At 41.8% G+C, this 18,529-nt stretch overlaps 2 protein-coding genes across 2 annotated transcripts; one reads left to right on the forward strand and one right to left on the reverse strand.

Annotated features, from left to right (window-relative positions):
• Positions 1-1,369: 1,369 nt before the first annotated feature.
• On the forward strand, positions 1,370-8,479 carry LOC146469161 (uncharacterized). Its single transcript, XM_085123702.1, has 2 exons — positions 1,370-1,652; positions 1,792-8,479. The coding sequence occupies exon 2, from the start codon at positions 2,150-2,152 to the stop codon at positions 8,477-8,479; it is 6,330 nt and encodes a 2,109-aa protein (XP_084979828.1). The 5' UTR covers positions 1,370-1,652; positions 1,792-2,149.
• Positions 8,480-9,330: 851 nt separating this feature from the next.
• LOC146469162 (b(0,+)-type amino acid transporter 1-like) lies at positions 9,331-13,669 on the reverse strand. The gene is made up of 5 exons (XM_085123703.1): positions 13,121-13,669; positions 11,758-11,883; positions 11,166-11,265; positions 10,739-10,783; positions 9,331-9,448 (listed from the first exon to the last, which is right to left on the reverse strand). Exons 1-5 carry the CDS (start codon positions 13,635-13,637, stop codon positions 9,331-9,333), a joined length of 906 nt encoding a protein of 301 aa, XP_084979829.1. The 5' UTR covers positions 13,638-13,669.
• Positions 13,670-18,529: the final 4,860 nt, after the last annotated feature.

Below are 18,529 nucleotides of genomic sequence, written 5' to 3' on the forward strand. Positions count from 1 at the left end.
CAGTTGATGCCCGTCTAAATCTCAAACATGGGGTATGGGACTCAGACAGTCTTAGTACCACGCTATTACAGGTTTCATTGTTCCTTGTATTTTTACTGTCTCTAGCAAGTCACGTGAGATAGTAGGTACTAGACAAGTACAGCGTGCTAGTTAAAGTACTATTGCCTAATAATCTAGATTAGGAGCTGTGTTAGCTTTTTCCAGGTCACTTGCTTATTGCTATCGCTAGCGTGCATGCAGTACAACTTAGTAGTTGATTAGAAGTAGTTTTCCCTCCCCGCCCTCCCGGATATCTTGATTTTCCATATACTATTGTAGCTTATCTACCTGTTCTCACGTATTATACATAGACAGCCGGGTGCATCGTGTTTTATTGTTAATTGTCTTTATTGATTTTATATTGTCTTAATTTGTTTTGCTGGAGTGTAATTTAGTCAAGTTTAGATTTTATATGGAATGTTAATTATTAACTTAGTATCAATAAAGGCTGTCTTAGTCCCAAACTTGCGTGTTTTCATGGCTTGTGGTTTAGAAGAGAAACCTAACAATATTGCTCAGATTTCTTGTAGATAATTATTTGTCACTCCAATGTACTAAGACTATGGCCACAGATGGACTTGGTTAGAATGGACTATAACTTGATAAAAGTTAGGCTGACTGTTTTCAAGTTCACGCGTTTTCGTTTCCAAAATGCACTAGAGCAGGTCTTGAGTTGCTCCTTTCAAGAATTCGGTTGATTTCATGTTCTTGATGTTCAAGAAGGTGTTTTCGCACCATTTTGACGATAACAGGTCAAAATCCCCGTGATACTTCCCCTGTAAATACTCTACGAAAAAAGGTTTCCTCTCGTCCGTTTTTGTTTTCTTTCTATTGCAGTAAAAGAAAATTGCAGCGGTGGCATTGATATGGGGAGAAAAACGAAACGACCAAGGGCTATATTTTCTCTTGCTAAGTGAAATCTCAGCTTGCAGGGTATTTTTTAAAGTGATTAGTAACGCTAGAGAACTTACACTCTTCCTTGAATAATCATATAATCTGCCAAGGGAAAAGAAAAAAATGTTGTCCTCCAGCTCTGAGCTGGCCAATTTGCTCCATTAATTAATGAACTAAAAGAAACAAGAAAACAGCAAAAAAGTCATCTTCCTCGAATCCTCGTTCCAAGAGCCTAAGATCATTTGGTTAGCTGTTGAATCGCGCCACAAGAAAAATAATTACCTTTTAAAAGGCATAAAATGGTGACGGACTGCAGAAAATGACATTTTACTTATAATGCTTTTTAGACTGATTTCAGTTCTCTTTGGGGCCCTTAATAAACTGACCCGATACTACTTACGTTTGTAAGCTCTAGTAAGTCAGAAACCTTGTGTTGCTGCCAAATTATTCTTCATGGTTTTTGTATTTCCTTTCTAGACTTTAGAGTTTCTTTGTTGTCATTAAGTTTAAGTTTCTGTGGTCAAACCAACGGATATGTTTGCCCACGTACAAGCAACGAAACAATGCTTTTAATTATTGTATCTATAGTCCTTTGTAGTTAGTTAGCTTTTCCTCGAACGTGTTCAGGAAAACGCTCAGTTCTAGTCAACGTACCATCGCGTAAAGATCAAGACTATAATTCAAGTATAACGCTGTAAATCCCTAACGCGGACACAGAAGTAAGTCTCTTTACTTTGTGCATGTTACTGTTTTACTGCTTTTTTGTATCGGATTTACGAAGTTTTCACTTTTGTTTCTTAAGTTTGTAATAGCTTTAATACTTAGTCTTATTATAGTTTTCGTTGTTTTACTTCTTAGTTTTCGAAACCGCTTTATACATCGCTTTGTTACCGTACCGCTTTGTTATCGCTTCGCTACACATCGCTTCACCTCCAAGCATTGTTAACGTCTCCATCGCTTCAATAAACTTTGTTTGGTTATCTTACCGTCGTGTACCTTTGTTGTGGCAAACCGTTTTCATAAGCGCGTATCAGAAGTTCTGTCTGTTAACGTGGGATTAACGACCGCCTGTGAGTAACGATCCGCGCTCACATTCGTTTCGAAAATTCTTGGCTTTGATGTGTGAATTTCAGTTCTAACCATTCAACGCAACGTTCAAATCGCTTGGTTTCGTCTGAATTTCATTGAAGTACTCTAACGAAAAGAAACGTCTAAAATGGCATCGAACGAAAGCACGTGCTCAAACAAAGGAACATTGAGCGAAGTTGTCGACGTCACGCTTAGAAATACCGATGACAAACCGGAACTTGAGAACAATGATTTAGAAGATCAAGAAGTATCGAAAACCTTCGCCGAAAATGCTGAAAACGTCGACAACGATCTGCACGGAGAATCTTATAGGATTCGAAAATTAACAGAGAAAGGTGAAGAAGAAAACGTTCGCCGACTAAAACAAAAACGAACGAACGCTTTATCGGCGGTTACCCGCAAAAGAACCGACATGTCAAAACTTATGAACAATGAAAACAATCTGGAGGTCGTGAAATATCAGTTAACGGAACTTGACAGATTATGTCAACACTTTGAAGATTGTCAAAACGAGTACCTTTATGCGCTGTCATCGCCGGAAGACAAAGAAGAAGCGTCGGCGCATTTTGGGTTTAAAGAAAGTGACATTTTCGAGTACCGCAAGATGGTAGTTAATTGGATTACCGCGTGTGAACAATGCCTCAGCGATCAATTTGATAACCTTTCCGGTCGTCATTCAAACAAGTCACGCTCCTCGAGAATCTCGAAAAATTCGTCGTTGTCTTCGCGAGCAAAAGAAAAGGCCAGAGTTGCCGAATTAATCGCAGAACGCTCTATGCTAAAACAGAGACTTGAACTCAAGGTTGCTGAGGAAGAATACCGTCTTGACCTTAAAATTGCTAAAGCGCAAGCGAGGGAACGTGTTCTGGCTGAAATAGAACAACAAGACGATGATAGAAACCTTAACGAAAACCGTGCCAAAACTTTACCACCTACTCTTCCGGTAACACTACCAACTCCGCCACGCGATGTAACGCCGTCGTCGGAGCAAAATGTAACGCCATCTCCATCACCAGAACCAAAACGTGAAAGGTTGTCCTTACCGTTTCTTCCTGGCCACGAAGACCGCGGCGTAGATAACTTCAAGGCAGAGAGTGAAAACTGTCAGCAGCTCTCCCCGTTAGACCCTCATGCTCCAGAGTTTTTGCCCCTTCCTCATGGAATTAAAACCGAACGGCGTGACGAAAATTCCATGCAACAAGTACGTGACGAAAAACTTCTAAAGGAAGTCTTTAAGAAGCAGCAAGAGCAGATACAACGGATGGTATCCTCGCAACACCAGCTCGCCACAGCAATGACTCTTCCTCAGCCTGAGGTACCGAAGTTCAAGGGCGACCCCATGGACTACAAAACGTTTATCATGGCCTTTGACGCGCGCGTTCAGTCAAAAGTAATAAGCAGCGCAGACAGGCTCTATTACCTCGACCAGCACCTGATAGGCGAACCCAAGGAACTGATCGGCGGCTGCCTCCATATTGCGCCTGACGAAGGTTATCAAGAAGCCCGAAGACTACTTGAAAAGGAGTACGGCGACGCGTACAAGGTCTCCTCAGCCTACATGCAGAAGCTTTTAAGTTGGCCAGTCCTCAAGTATGACGATGGCCCTGCACTAAAACGTTTCTCGATCTTCTTAACGAAATGCCATAAAGCTATGAAGACCATCGCACACTTGGCAGTGTTGGATCACGCACCAAACTTGCAAGCTATAGTTCTAAAGCTTCCCGCCAATCTGCAAACCAAGTGGCGCGAAACCGTAGTCAGAACTAGGCGTAAGGACAACACCGTCGCAGGCTTTGGTGACTTGGTGGAATTTGTGGAATACGCGGCCGAAACGGCAAACGACCCTGTTTATGGCAAAGACGCGCTCATCAAATCTAAGCTACGTTCTAGCGGCGTCACAGAGGACAATAAGAAGTTCCCGCCATCCAAGCCGAAAAGCTCCAGTTTCGCCACCAACCTGAGTACGGCTGCCAAGCCCCCCTCTTCACACGGGGCCGGGTTTTCCCGCCAAAACGTCAAAAGCCAAAGATGCCCTTTGTGCGAAAGGTCCCACGACTTGGACGACTGCGAAGCCTTTGAGAAGAAAACAGTAAACGAAAGGAGGGCATTCCTTGTGGAAAAGGCGCTGTGCTTCGCTTGCTACGGCGATAATCACCACTCGCGAAGTTGCAGGAAGAAGAGAGTTTGTAAGAGATGTAGCAAGCCTCACCCCACTTTGCTTCATCTAGAAGGCTTCACAGTGGCCAGACGGGAAGATACTAGCCAAAGGCAAGCTTCTGAGGAGAAAGCAACAAAAGTTACAAACGGATGCGTGGACATCACTCAGCAAGCCAATGCAAAAGACGACATCCTCCTTCAGACGATCCTTCCAGTTGTAATAACGCAAAAAGGCACGAATAAATCGGTGAAGACGTATGCATTTTATGATAACGGAAGCGCAGGTTGTTTTCTCACCGAAAGCCTCAAAAGACAGCTCGAAGCCACAAGTACCAAAACAACACTGCAGCTAGGAACGATGCACGGTCAAAGCCTAGTAGAAAGCGCCATTGTCAAAGATCTTGTCGTGTCTGATCTGAAAGGAAGGAATCCTATCGAGCTGCCCAGAACCTACACTAGACAAGAAATCCCAGCCGATCACAAGCAGATCCCTACTTCAGAAATTGTCAGCCGCATCGAGCACCTGAAAGAAATCGCTGAAGAGATACCTGCTTATGATCCTGAACTCGAAATCGGTCTTCTAATTGGAAGCAACTGCCCAAAGGCCCTTGTACCGCTCAAGGTAGTACCAAACGATGGTGATGGTCCCTTCGCTTTACAGCTCAGCCATGGTTGGACAGTCAGCGGTCCAGTTTATGTAACCACCGAACCAGCAACGAGAAAACTGACTGCACATCGAATTACTGTCAGAGAAGTAGAAAGCGTCAAGGAAATCATCACCCCTAAATCCCTGCTTAATCTATTCGAGCTTGACTTCAGCGAAAGGGCATCAAGCAACATTCCAGAAGATGTCGGCTACTCTCAGGAAGATAGGAAATTCCTCAGTTTAGTCCACAACGGCATCCGACACGCAGAGGGTCACTACGAGATCCCACTCCCCTTTCGTCAGCAGGACGTCAAGCTACCAAATAACCGAGAACAAGCTCTCAAAAGAGTTCTTTGGCAGAAGAAGAAGATGACGCAGAACGACAAGTATCGGAGAGACTACGTGGCATTCATAAACGATATGGTGGATAAAGGATATGCGGAGAAAGTCCCAAACGAAGCACTGAAGACCGAAGACGGCAAGGCGTGGTATGTTCCGCATCACGGCGTCTACCACCCTAAGAAGCCAGAGAAGATTCGTGTGGTATTTGATTGTAGTGCTAAGTTTGGTGGAACCTCGCTCAACGAACAACTGCTACAAGGTCCTGACCTGACAAATTCCCTGGTTGGCGTCCTCACTCGATTCAGACAAGAGCCAGTAGCCTTTATGGGTGACATCGAAGCCATGTTCTACCAAGTGAGGGTTCCTGTCTACCAACGCGACTTCATGCGTTTTCTTTGGTGGCCAGATGGTGACTTGAACGCCGAACTAGCAGAATATAGAATGACGGTTCACCCGTTCGGAGCTGTATCCTCGCCCAGCTGTTCCAATTTCGCCTTACGGAACGCAGCAAACGAAAACGAAGAAGAAATTGGAAACGCAATTGCAAACACACTACGACGCAATTTCTACGTGGATGACTGCTTGCGATCAGTCGGTACCGAAGCAGAAGGCAAGGATCAAATTGACGGTCTTCGTAAAGCATGCGCAAAGGGTGGATTCCGACTCACGAAGTTTATCAGCAACCGTAGAAGTGTCCTTGAGTCAATTCCGGAAGAAGAGCGTTCAAAAGACGTGAAAACGCTGGACCTCAACTACGATGACCTGCCAGTCGAACGTGCTCTCGGCGTACAGTGGTGCGTCGAATCAGATACCTTCGGTTTTCGCATTGTCGTCAAGGAGAAGCCACTAACGAGAAGAGGAATACTATCGACCGTGTCCTCCATTTATGATCCTCTTGGTTTTGCTGCACCGTTTACTCTGACTGCCAAGAAGTTGCTTCAAGACCTGTGTAGAGAAGAGAAGCTTGGATGGGATGATGAGCTCCCTGATCCTTACCTTAAACGCTGGGAAAAGTGGCGAAATGAACTCCCACTTCTCGAACGCATGATCGTCCCTCGCTGTGTGAAACCATCAGACTTCGGACAGGTGGAGTCTAGACAGCTTCACATTTTCTCAGACGCAAGCTCAGTGGGATACGGTTCAGTAGTGTATCAGCGTCTTTGCGACAACGAAGGTCGCATACATTGTTCATTTATGATTGGAAAAGCACGGCTTGCCCCGATCAAAACGGTGACGATCCCACGCTTGGAACTCACTGCCGCTACCGTCTCCGTCCGCCTCGGCGAAATGATGAAGAAAGAGCTCGACGATAAGCCCGATACTGTACAGTACCACACCGATTCTACCACCGTGTTGCGATACATCGGTAACGACCAGAAACGATTCCAGGTCTTCGTCGCCAACCGTGTCCAACTAATACGCAATTTTTCTGACCCTAGCCAGTGGAGATATGTGGAAACGAAAGAAAATCCTGCTGATGATGCTTCCCGAGGCCTAGATGCCAAATCAATGATAGAACAACAGCGCTGGTTAAGGGGACCGGAGTTTCTATGGCAACGAGAGAAAGAATGGCCAGTACAACCTCCGTCTTTTGGCGAACTTTCAACCGAAGATCCAGAGGTCAAGAAACAAGTTAACGCCTTTGCTACAGCGATCACCGATCAAGCACCAGAAGCCACCGTAACGAAGCTACTGCAGCATTTTTCCGACTGGTATCGCTTAAAGAAAGCCGTTGCAGTTTTCTTGAGAGTGAAAACCATTCTCCAAGAAAGAAGGTTAAAGAGTACTGAGAAACAACATGGCTCCTTCAGTATCACTAACGATAAAGCTAATAAGCTGAACGAAGATTGCTCATCACTTACTGTTCAAGAATTAGAAGAAGCAGAGCATGCAATAATTCGCCTCACACAGTCTCAAAACTTCGATAACGAGTTGAAGAGCCTCTACCAAGCAAGTCTTAACGAACCTGGGCATGAACGGACACGCCCCAAGAAAGGAGAGACCGAAATAACGAAGACCAGCTCCCTTTATCGCCTCGACCCGTTCGTTGATGGAGGTCTTCTACGAGTCGGTGGCCGACTGAATTATGCTGACATTCCAGAAGAGTCAAAGCATCCAATTATTTTGCCTCGAAAGAGTCACGTGACAACATTAATCATCCGTCACACTCACGAGCAACTCGGTCACGCAGGACGGGGACATGTCCTCGCAAGATTACGCGAAAAGTATTGGATCGTTGGAGCTAACTCCGCAGTGCGTCAATATATCTCTTCGTGTGTCACGTGTCGTCGCACCAGAGCTCCGCCTCAAGATCAGAAGATGGCTGATCTACCACGAGATCGATTAACACCAGCACCTCCTTTCACCTATGTTGGGGTCGATTTCTTTGGACCGTACGTGGCCAAACAAGGGCGCAAAGAAAGCAAAAGATATGGAGTAATGTTTACGTGCCTTGTAAGCAGAGCCGTCCACATTGAAGTCGCAAACTCACTCGAGACAGATTGTTTCCTTAACGTACTTCGCCGTTTTATCGCTCGTCGCGGACCTGTACGAGAAATAAGATGCGACAACGGTACTAACTTTGTTGGTGCAAAACGAGAGCTGCGAGAAGCTTTCAATGAAATGAACCCCGAAGAGATCACCGAGAAGCTTCGCCATCAGCAGATTGACTGGAAGTTCAACCCGCCTGCAGCAAGTCACATGGGTGGAGTCTGGGAGAGACAAATTAGAACAGCACGAAGGCTCCTAGACACTCTCCTCCGCGAACATGGAAGTCGCTTGGATGATGAGTCCTTACATACCTTATTGTGTGAGGTCGAGTCCATCATAAACTCAAGACCGCTTACCGCCATCTCAAGCGATGCTAACGACCCAATACCACTGTCACCGAATCAGATCCTGACCATGAAAACAAGCATCGTCCTGCCCCCTCCTGGCAAGTTTCAACGTAACGATGTCTACATGCGCCGCCGCTGGCGTAGAGTCCAGTATCTCTGTAACCTGTTCTGGTCGCGTTGGAGACGAGAGTACCTGCCAACCCTCCAACAACGCCCCAAATGGAATAAAGAAAGAAGAAATCTGTCTGTCAACGACATCGTCCTTGTTAAAGATGAGAACGCTGCAAGGAACGTGTGGCCAATGGGCGTGGTTACCAGTGTGGAACGAGACTCTAAGGACCTTGTCAGAAGTGTTGTCCTGAGAACCGCCAAAGCAGAATTACGCAGACCAGTGGCCAAGCTTGTATTACTACTTGCCGCAGACGACAAGGTGGATGCTGATTATGCTGAAAGTGAAGATGCTGAGAAGCCTTAAGCTTCGATGAAAGACTGTACATTTTTTAGATAATATTTTTTACTTCAAGTATTTTAGGTTTTAGTTTTTCAAGTTTTTTGCTTAGTTTTTTGCTTTATAGTGTTAAACAGCTTTGCTTTGTTTAAGGGACCGGGAATGTTGCTGCCAAATTATTCTTCATGGTTTTTGTATTTCCTTTCTAGACTTTAGAGTTTCTTTGTTGTCATTAAGTTTAAGTTTCTGTGGTCAAACCAACGGATATGTTTGCCCACGTACAAGCAACGAAACAATGCTTTTAATTATTGTATCTATAGTCCTTTGTAGTTAGTTAGCTTTTCCTCGAACGTGTTCAGGAAAACGCTCAGTTCTAGTCAACGTACCATCGCGTAAAGATCAAGACTATAATTCAAGTATAACGCTGTAAATCCCTAACGCGGACACAGAAGTAAGTCTCTTTACTTTGTGCATGTTACTGTTTTACTGCTTTTTTGTATCGGATTTACGAAGTTTTCACTTTTGTTTCTTAAGTTTGTAATAGCTTTAATACTTAGTCTTATTATAGTTTTCGTTGTTTTACTTCTTAGTTTTCGAAACCGCTTTATACATCGCTTTGTTACCGTACCGCTTTGTTATCGCTTCGCTACACATCGCTTCACCTCCAAGCATTGTTAACGTCTCCATCGCTTCAATAAACTTTGTTTGGTTATCTTACCGTCGTGTACCTTTGTTGTGGCAAACCGTTTTCATAAGCGCGTATCAGAAGTTCTGTCTGTTAACGTGGGATTAACGACCGCCTGTGAGTAACGATCCGCGCTCACACCTTGTGCAATTTGCTACAACCAATCACCAATTTTTACTCGGAATCTGCGGTTTCAAGCGTCGGTCACCAAATTTTCTTGTGCAGATAAAACCGTGACATATCCAATATTCACCAGTAAATAGCACAATGTGACCAGCGGAAGGCCAATCCAAATGGTCAGAGGGAGGTTTCTAAGATCAAATCATACGATTCTGTTGGAAGGTCATTTTTTAGTAACAATCCCAAACGTAATATAAAACAAGCTGTGAAATTTGTTGAAAAGAAATCGAGAAGGGATGGCGCACTGGTCAGCGGAGTGGTCGCCTCACTCTGTTCAGTAGTCGTTCAGTAGAGAGATTTAAAATCGCGTTTACCTCAAACGGCAAACGTGAGATTCGCGTTTATGTTTGCTTGAAAAAAATGAGTACATAGATGAGAATAGTGCAAAATAATTCTAGCTTTTGACGTTAACGCAATTCAGCCGCAAGGCTGCTATGTATTCAAATAAAGTATCATAATCATCATCTTCTCCTTCTTCAAAACTACTCAATTTTACAGAGAAACTGAAAACAGCGAGCGGCAAATATAGGGTAACATGGTCACGTGGCCATTTCTGCCTTTTGCCGTTTGCCGTAAACGTAATTCTCTTAAACGTCTTTTCTCCAGGCTAGCTTCACCGCCTATCCGCCAAAGATTATGTCTCTCTAAGCTTCGAACTCGCACTCAGCATTATCTGTGGATTGTTTTTTTTCTCTCCGGGTTCTACAGTTTCCCTCTCGTCTCCAAAATCAACATTAATGTGGGGCTTTTCCTCTCTAGTTAACATCACTTACGTTTGTATCGTAATCTGATAGTAAGCCATCCTCACTGCCAAAACACCTCTCACTGCCTTAGCGGAATTAAGATATGCGAAGCAAAGAAATTTTAACCTAGGCAGGAGGTCGCAAGACAGTGAGGAAGGCAAAGCGGAACGTCGCCGAAGGGGAGGAGGGAGGGTAAAAATATACCACCAGATGATGTAGAGTGCGTAACTTGGCAAAAGAGGCAAAAAGAACTAGAATAATTTACTTAAATAGGCAAACGGGATTTCTAGAGAGCCATCCAGTAATGAACTTTTAACAGAGTGTTTAAAACAGGTAAAGAACCTCACACGTCTGATTATGAGAGTTTTTCAGGAGTGAGAATAGTGAGCAACTTAAGCTATGACAAGGAATAATCAAAGATTAGGGAGTGCGTTCGATGATCTCGATCCCAGGCTCTCTTTCCTTTGCCAAGTTGGTGATGATGTCAGCAGCCCCTGGAAAATCTGCGGGGGGTGCCAGATCCATTCATTCGTGATACAATCTCGACTCCAATCAGTATTAGGAGTGCGTTCTTTCTACGTCGAACGCAATAAAGTAACGAAGGTCAAAAGACTGCCAAAACTTCCAGAAACTAACGACTGGAACGCTGCGGTATTTATCACTGTGTGTGTGGCTTACCTGTTAGGGTTCTTCATTTCTTCCGTAAAAAAGTTGAGCTGATTCCTGTAAAGGAAAACGATACAATTGAGAGTGTAACATGGTCTTAGCCACGCTAGTAACCGGCGCTTTTTTTGAGCATTCTATTCAGAGAGTGCAATATTAAGGCGGCGTTTATGCTTCCAATTCGAGAATTTGCGCCTTTTTTTATCTAAAACGAAACAAAAGTTCTGCGTCACACGGCCGTTTTTATACTGTTTTGCTTTTTAAAACGAAAGTCACGAATACGAAAGTGATGCAAGTGATATGAACTTTAAAAAATAAAACCTTTCTATAAACACGTTCTATAACCAGTTCAAAATCTGTTTTATAACACGACTATCCGTTTGTAAAAGTAGCTGAAACCACTTTTCTCAAAACCTCGTCTTGGAGTTGCTTAGTCACTCACCAGCCATCGTAAGGAAATAATCCATTGTAAAACGCAAAGGCAAGTTTTCCGATATTCCAACTTGTTCCCTCAAATCCATTTGCTAAAGAAGCAGTGTACCCTGTAATACAAACAGTTATATTCACACGATCATTTGATATTACTTCATATTCTTGCTTAACTTATCCCAATGCCTTTATTTTCCAGGAATTTAGAATTCGAAGAAAATCATACAAAATTCAGTGGCGAGGGAGGAGTGGGGACGGGAAATGCAATGCAATCCGCACAACTGACCTGGGATAAGTGAAAACTTCCAGTGTAAAAAATAAAGAACGTGTTGTCGTACATACATGGACCTACAGTGAATCTCTCCTTCTTCTTCCCCTCACGCTTCGCGCTCCACGCTGAGCGAGCGAATGCCCCCCCCCCCCCCCTCCCAACTCCCTTCCCAATCGACGCCTGCCACGTGGGCAAGTGCTTTTAGTGCAATGTCATCTTCCTCTAGATCGAATTGGGATTTTGCAATGTTACAATGTTGGCTGTCTCAACCGGAGAAAAGGAGGCTACTAGCGACCCCCTCCCAGCCAAACAGTGAAATAGCGATGTATTTTACCTTGTCCTAAGCGTACCAGGCCTGTCACTATCAGCATCATAATAGCGATCATTTTGGCGGCAGTGAACACGATCTGCATTCGAGTCGCCCACTTTACGCTGGCACAGTTTATGAAAGTGATGATACCTGTGAATTGGAGAAAAAAAGGTTTTACTCGAATCTGCATCCCTCTTGAAATTTGGGGTAACCATGCCTTTTTTAGAGATAACAAAGCTTCAATTATGGAAGAAAAACGCGATACATTGCTTTGTCTTTTGCCGGTTTTTTGGATTATTATTGCTTAATTATCTCTGATAAAATGCGTGGTTACCCCCAATTTTCTTTTTGGATTCCAACAGCCCTTGCTAAAATCTGCTTAACCGCATAGTGATAAAGGGCGCCAAAATACTTCTGTATTACCTTATTACATGAAATTTTGGCGACACTTTAATTCAACGATTTTGAAAAATCCTAATTTAGCGGCACTTAGATTAAGCGATTTTTTGTAAATTTTAGATTTTTTGTAAGGTATTCAAAACTTTAACGACGACAATGGAAAATTTATGTTGTAAAATCATAGAGGCATTTAAATCAAAATCATACAACGTTCTGAAACTTAATTTTGAACGAAACAAACGAAACTGCAACTGAAATGTCATATCTTAATGTTGTCCTCACTCATGTTTAAGGTACATTGTCAGACAGAGTCAATGCTCGTTTTACGAGTACCTTCCATTAACATTCTAACTACACTGATCAAGCCCGGCAGATTTCTTCAAATGGATCAACAGGTGGTAGTGGTTTGCCGCGCGTTGTTGTTAATTTCCGTGACTCCTGCTTTCTCAAATCCCTTCCTTCAACGCCGGTCAGAAAGTCATATAAAGCGGCGAGAACCCAGCCTGCGTGAATTTCCTCTTGAATTGTGTCGAGCTTTTCATTTAGTATAGGATTCCACAGCTCTTTATAAACGTGGAAACCGTGGAGTTCACACGGGAATGCAAAATTTAATACTAGCGAAGAAACCAATTTAGTTATCAAGCTGAAATGACTGAAATGTGTAAGAGACATCCGATACACGTCATAATCGACCGTCAAATAGCGTATGTGTGTGTAACTGACCAGATGGCGGAATTTCATATTGTACTCACTTTAATTTAGCGACGATTTAAAGTAAGCGACACTTGATTTTTGTGCATCTAAAAATCGCTAAATTCGCTAAATTAAAGTGTCGCCAAAATTTCATGTTATATTAAAGGTAGCAGGCACCGTCCTTAAACATGCGTGACCAAAGTGGTTGCGTGACGACTCCCACTTATAAAATACATGCATGTAATAACATGTTCCCCGCCATGTCAATAAAGACAAAGTAAAATTTTCACCTCACCTAAAGCAGCCGCTGCTAAAATTTTAACAAGTGGAACAAGATCCTCACGACCCCCACAACCTGGGAAAAAAGGTTCGATGACATAGGCTCCAAAAACAAGCAGAATCATTATTCCGGAGGGCTTCACAAATAGCACGAAGACGTAGACGTAGAGGAAAGCTGGCAGGGGTCCGTATGCCTCCATGAGGTACGGATACTCGGCGCCTGATTTCGGAATCAGTGTCCCTAACTCGCAGTAGCTCAAAGCACTAAATAAAGCGATCAATCCACACAAGCTCCACATGACCAGAGACATTCCCACCGACCCAACGTACAGCAAAACCCACTTTGGAGTCGCGAAGATTCCTGAGCCGATCATTGTGCCAACAAGGAGGGAGACCGCTCCAGGAACTCCGACAGAACGTTTAAGGGAGACGGGTCTGCTATTCCTCTTTTTATGGGGCTCACCATCTTGGTCAAGACAGCTGAGACTATTGACACTATTGCCTTGTGTTGACTGTGAATACATTCCCGCCATGTTCTATTGTATTCATATGAGAATCACGCATATATATTTGAAGCAGTTATGCAACAATTACATTCTTGGGGTGGGGTGGGGTGGGTGGGGATGATCAAATATCAGGTGCATCGCGAACACTCCAGGGAAGTGACTGAAGAAAGTAAACAAACAAAACCTCATTTTTTTTTAAGATAGCGTAAAGTTCGATATAATTATAAAGTAGATGGCGTCATCTGCTTTTATTATTAAATATGATAAAAATTAGTCGATCAACGAGCGAGAAATTTGACAGTAAAAGTGTTGTAAAAAAGACTATGGAATATTTATGAAATACATTGACCTCAAAAACAAGTCACACCCTAATCTGCAACAACTGGAACTAACAGTGAATACGCCAAAAGAGCGGAGTACGTACAACTATAAAACCTTATGTTGTTAAGCTACTGAATGGCCTCCCGATATAATTTAACAGTTTTACATTAAAAGGACATTTAATGTGGCTTATTAGTTTATGGGCTTGCTGCTTACTTCCTAGCGAAAGTTCCGGATGATATCCGCCATCACTGTTTCCGATGTAGTCACGACGAAAGATGGCGGATGTCATCCAAATCTTTCTGACTACATTTCCAGCAGTTTCCAATTGTCAGTTTCTTTTTTATACTCTATCACAAAACCTTATGACCAGGATGAGTAATTTGCAAATCGCTACTTTTCGATGGCTATAGTTGCCATTTTGAAATCACGGTACTATTTTTTTATAATTACTTGTGGCATATGACGTGGTAAACAATGCCCAGCTGTTTCATAATACAGAGCAAGTCCTGTATTTTCAGTTTTTAAGGCAAGAAACCTCAAAACAAATCACATCCTAATCTGTAACAACAGGAGTTAACAGTGAATACCGCTACAGAGCGAAGTAAGTACAACTATAAAACCTTATTTTGTTACGCTACTGAATGGCCTCCCGATATAATTTAACAGTTTTACTTTAGAAGGACATTGAATGTGGCTTGTTTTAGTTTATAGGATTGCTGCTTACTTTACAGTAAAATAACATTAGCTAATATTGTTTACCGAGAAAAGAGGAAAGAAGAAAACACTACGTAATGTGATTCAGAAACTTATTCAGGCCAACATTGAAACCCTTCCAGCGCTATTTCACTAAGATCATAAAATCTTGGAATTAATAAAATAATAAAAATAAAAATAAATAACCTTTGTTTACCCTCGGCAGTGTTTATAGCACAAGTGCTAGTGGGGCCGAGCATTAACGTCACAAACAAATAATTTAAATTGAAAACAACAGGGTTAAAAATCCCAACTGGCAGGAGGCAGACCAGCTGGCTATTTACAAGCGCGTCCGAGGAGTTGAACTTTGGGCTACCGAGAAACAACTCCAGCTAGAGGTCAGAGCGGGACTTGAACCCGGAACCACCGGATTTCAAGTCTGGCGCCCTAACCAGTCGACCACGCTGCCTCCCAGTTGTTGCAGTAACTACCAAAAATCCTAGCTAATGACTTTACACAATTTTTCTCATATTTTCTCAGAGGAAAACGAAAAGAAATAGTTTTCCAGTGTTACGAAACTTTGAGCAGATTTTCTAAAAACCAAACAGACAGATATCAATATTTATAAGAACATAATTAATGTTTTCAGTCTTCTAGCCTTGTTGTTTATTTTTTTGCCACCTCTGCCGTTAGGATCAGTCTGCCGTCTATATTTTGCATTCGAACAGATATCCACCGAAATGAACCATGGGATGGCCTCGTATCATTTAATTTTGCCTTCATACACACATATTTATAAATACAATATTGTTTGGCGTTCGTGATCTTTTTTTGTTTCAAGTGTGTGTATACTTTTCGGTTTCCTGTTGGTTTGTTTGTTTTTCTAATTGCCTAGCTTTTCCGCACTTCATAAAGGGACTGGGCCCTTGTTTTACACATTCTTCAAATTGCGTCACACATGTAATGAAAAAATGATCCCCTTTGCCAGAAAAATCACCTTAGTAAATTTACCAGGTTAAGTTATGTTTCATTACAAAGTAACCAGGCTGAGACCTGTCAAAGGTCGCCTAAATTGTATTTAAATGTCTCTAATTCTCAGATGGCGTCTCCCAAATCCATACAAAGGTTCTAAATTTTTTTTCGAATTTTGAAAGCCTTCTACATGGTAGCAATCTAGTGGCAGAATCACAAAATTGGTAAACTGACTTATTGTAATGTGATCTTTGCTTGTGATGGACTTTAATTTTCTGATTAAATGAAAAGTTAAAAACTCGTCCCCAGTGAAATCCATTTGAACTTCGGAACGGGCAATTTCTCGATCATTCTAAGAAATAAACTTATGACAACTTTCTGACTCATTCAACTGGTTAAGCTTCTAAAGATATTTTGGATATCGTGATATAGCACGTAAATAGACAACTGGAAACTGAAACACACCCAGAAAGTTCCGGATAACATCCGCATCACTGGTTGTGATTTAAAGGGGAAGTGTCACGCAAATTTGCTGTCATTTCAAAAACCCAAAAATGTTTGTCTGTCAGCAGAAACAACGAAATAATTGTCAAGTTTGTTATAAATTATCACCCCAAGTGCAATAAAACTGTCGATTAGTGCCATTGGCCAGAGACAGAGTAGGCCAGTCTAGATTAAAACTTGAGAAAAGTTGGGCTAATATTTTTCAAGTTCTCGCATTTTTGTTTCCAAAATGCGCTAGAACAGATGACGAGTCTTTCCTTTCAAGAATTGAGTTGATTTCTTTCCCCTCGTCATTCTAAAATTATTTGTCAGCTGATTGAAGGTCTTATATCATCATTTCTAACAAAAGATATAAAAAAAGCATGATACTTCTTCCCCTTTAATAACGAAAGATGGCAGATATCATCCAAATCTTGCTGAGTATGTCTCCGATTGTCAGTTTACGTTTATATTCTATCATGCACATAACCTTAACTATTACCTGGATGAGTAATTTGCAATCCTCCAATTTTTGATGACTACAGTTGGCATTTGTGTTAAATTTTACGTTTTAATTAATGACGGTATTATTGTTATTATTAGCTGTGATATGTGACGTCCTAAATACTGAACAACTGTCCTGGATTTTCAGTTTTCAAGGCGAGAAACTTTGAAGCAAGTTACTTCTTTACCTTCAACAACAGTGAATGTTTAATAAGACCGACCGTGCGAGGTAGGTACAACTATTTAACCTTATTTTGTGAGTCTGAGTTTACTGAATGGCCTATATAATTTCAGGGGCACCCAGCTAGAGCATTTATTAAGCAAATTACTTAAAATGTTGTCTCCTGTGTTACCTGGTCATTTTATGTCCTTCTTTTAATACACTGAAAACTAATCAGGTTTGCTTAAGCTAAAATATAAGTTGCAGAATGTTTTATGAAACGGAATCTTATTTAGTGCCGAATCTACGAGCTTTTGCATTGCTGGCTTTACGTAAATGATAGCTGACCATATTCCGTATTTTTGGCGTTCCCATCTGAAAACAAAAGGAATTAGTTTTCCAGTGAAACGAAAAACATTGAGCTGACATTTTGCCAAAGAAACGGCTTCAGATTTTCTTTAAAACTAAATTCTTGGCGATTGTGGCCTTCTGAACTGAGATTATGAACCGATGGGTATCCTTAGCTTGTTAGTTTTTAAGTCAGCCGTGATTTGGGTCGTCCAGTACAGTTTGGAAAAGCTTGAAAATGAACTCGGCTCTCGCGGTTGTTTGTTTGTTTCTTTTTTTTTCCTAATAATATTCTTTGCACTCTCACGGAACTAGTCTCAGTTGTCACAATAAACAATTTTACAGATGAAGCCATGTAAATGACTGATTCAGTGGTCGTTTTAGAAAGCGTCTAACAAAGGGTTGTTTTTTCCTTGCACTCTTTCATTTTTTGTTTGTTCCATGCGCTATGATGTTTCAATCATTTAAGCCGCTTATTGCAGATGTTATATTTGTGCCCTTTTAAATACATGTTTGTGTAAGCTGACACGGATTACCTTTTCGGATACTATTTTATAGCTGAAAATTTTACAGTGCGACGCGCCTTGCCGTGGCCACCCAACAAACCTTTTTTACAAGTTAGCCAATCAGGATACGCAAATTTGATTAACAGTCACGCCTCCTTGCAAAATCCAACAGGCAAGTGACGAACAACGAATTATTGAAAACATGTCGTTTTGTATTTTGTGGCTAAATTACAAAAAAAAAAAAAAAAAAAAAACGTTTGTTGGGTGGCCACGTTAAGGCGCGTTTCACTTTAACCGTTGCAAAAATTTGCTAGCAGTGGTTGCAGTTTTTACCAAAATACAAGCTGACGTTTTTTCGCTATTAAAACGACAAACTTGCTCCTTCGAAAAGGTAAGGAGATAATTTTTTCAGTGTTACGAAACTTTGAGCAGATTTTCTTCAGACCAAACGAACAGATAATGGTGTAATTAATAATATACAAGTTCTTCTAGCCGTGTTGTTTATTTTTTGTCACCTCTGCCGTTGGGATCAGTCTGCCGTCTATATTTTGCATTTGAACAGATATCCACCGAAATGAACCATGGGGTGGCCCTCACTATAACCTCGTATCATTTAATTTTGCCTTCATATACACGTATTTATAAATACAATATTGTTTTGCGTTCGTGATCTTTTTTTGTTTCAATTGTGTGTATAAGTTTTGGTTTCCTGTTGGTTTGTTTGTTTTTCTAATTGCCTAGCGTTTCCGAACTTCATAAAGGGACTGGGCCCTTGTTTTACACATGCTTCAAATTGCGTCATATAATGAAAAAATGAACCCCTTTGCCAAGAAAAATCACTTTAATAAGTTTACCAGGTTAAGGTATGTTTCATTGCGAAGTAACCAGGCTGTGTCCTGTTAAAGGTTGCCCAAATTTTATTTAAATGT

Source organism: Pavona decussata, unplaced genomic scaffold (assembly GCF_977016875.1).
Source record: "Pavona decussata unplaced genomic scaffold, jaPavDecu1.1 SCAFFOLD_127, whole genome shotgun sequence".
Lineage (NCBI taxonomy): Eukaryota > Metazoa > Cnidaria > Anthozoa > Scleractinia > Agariciidae > Pavona > Pavona decussata.

Excerpts from the sequence above, each read along its gene's own strand:
- LOC146469162 (XM_085123703.1), bottom strand. The coding sequence starts at position 13,637 with ATGGCGGGAATGTATTCACAGTCAACACAAGGCAATAGTGTCAATAGT. Across the intron at positions 11,884-13,120 it reads TTTAGCAGCGGCTGCTTTAG|GTATCATCACTTTCATAAAC; the intron begins GTGAGGTGAAAA and ends TCCAATTCACAG. Across the intron at positions 11,266-11,757 it reads CCTGGTACGCTTAGGACAAG|GGTACACTGCTTCTTTAGCA; the intron begins GTAAAATACATC and ends TTTGTATTACAG.
- LOC146469161 (XM_085123702.1), top strand. The coding sequence starts at position 2,150 with ATGGCATCGAACGAAAGCACGTGCTCAAACAAAGGAACATTGAGCGAA.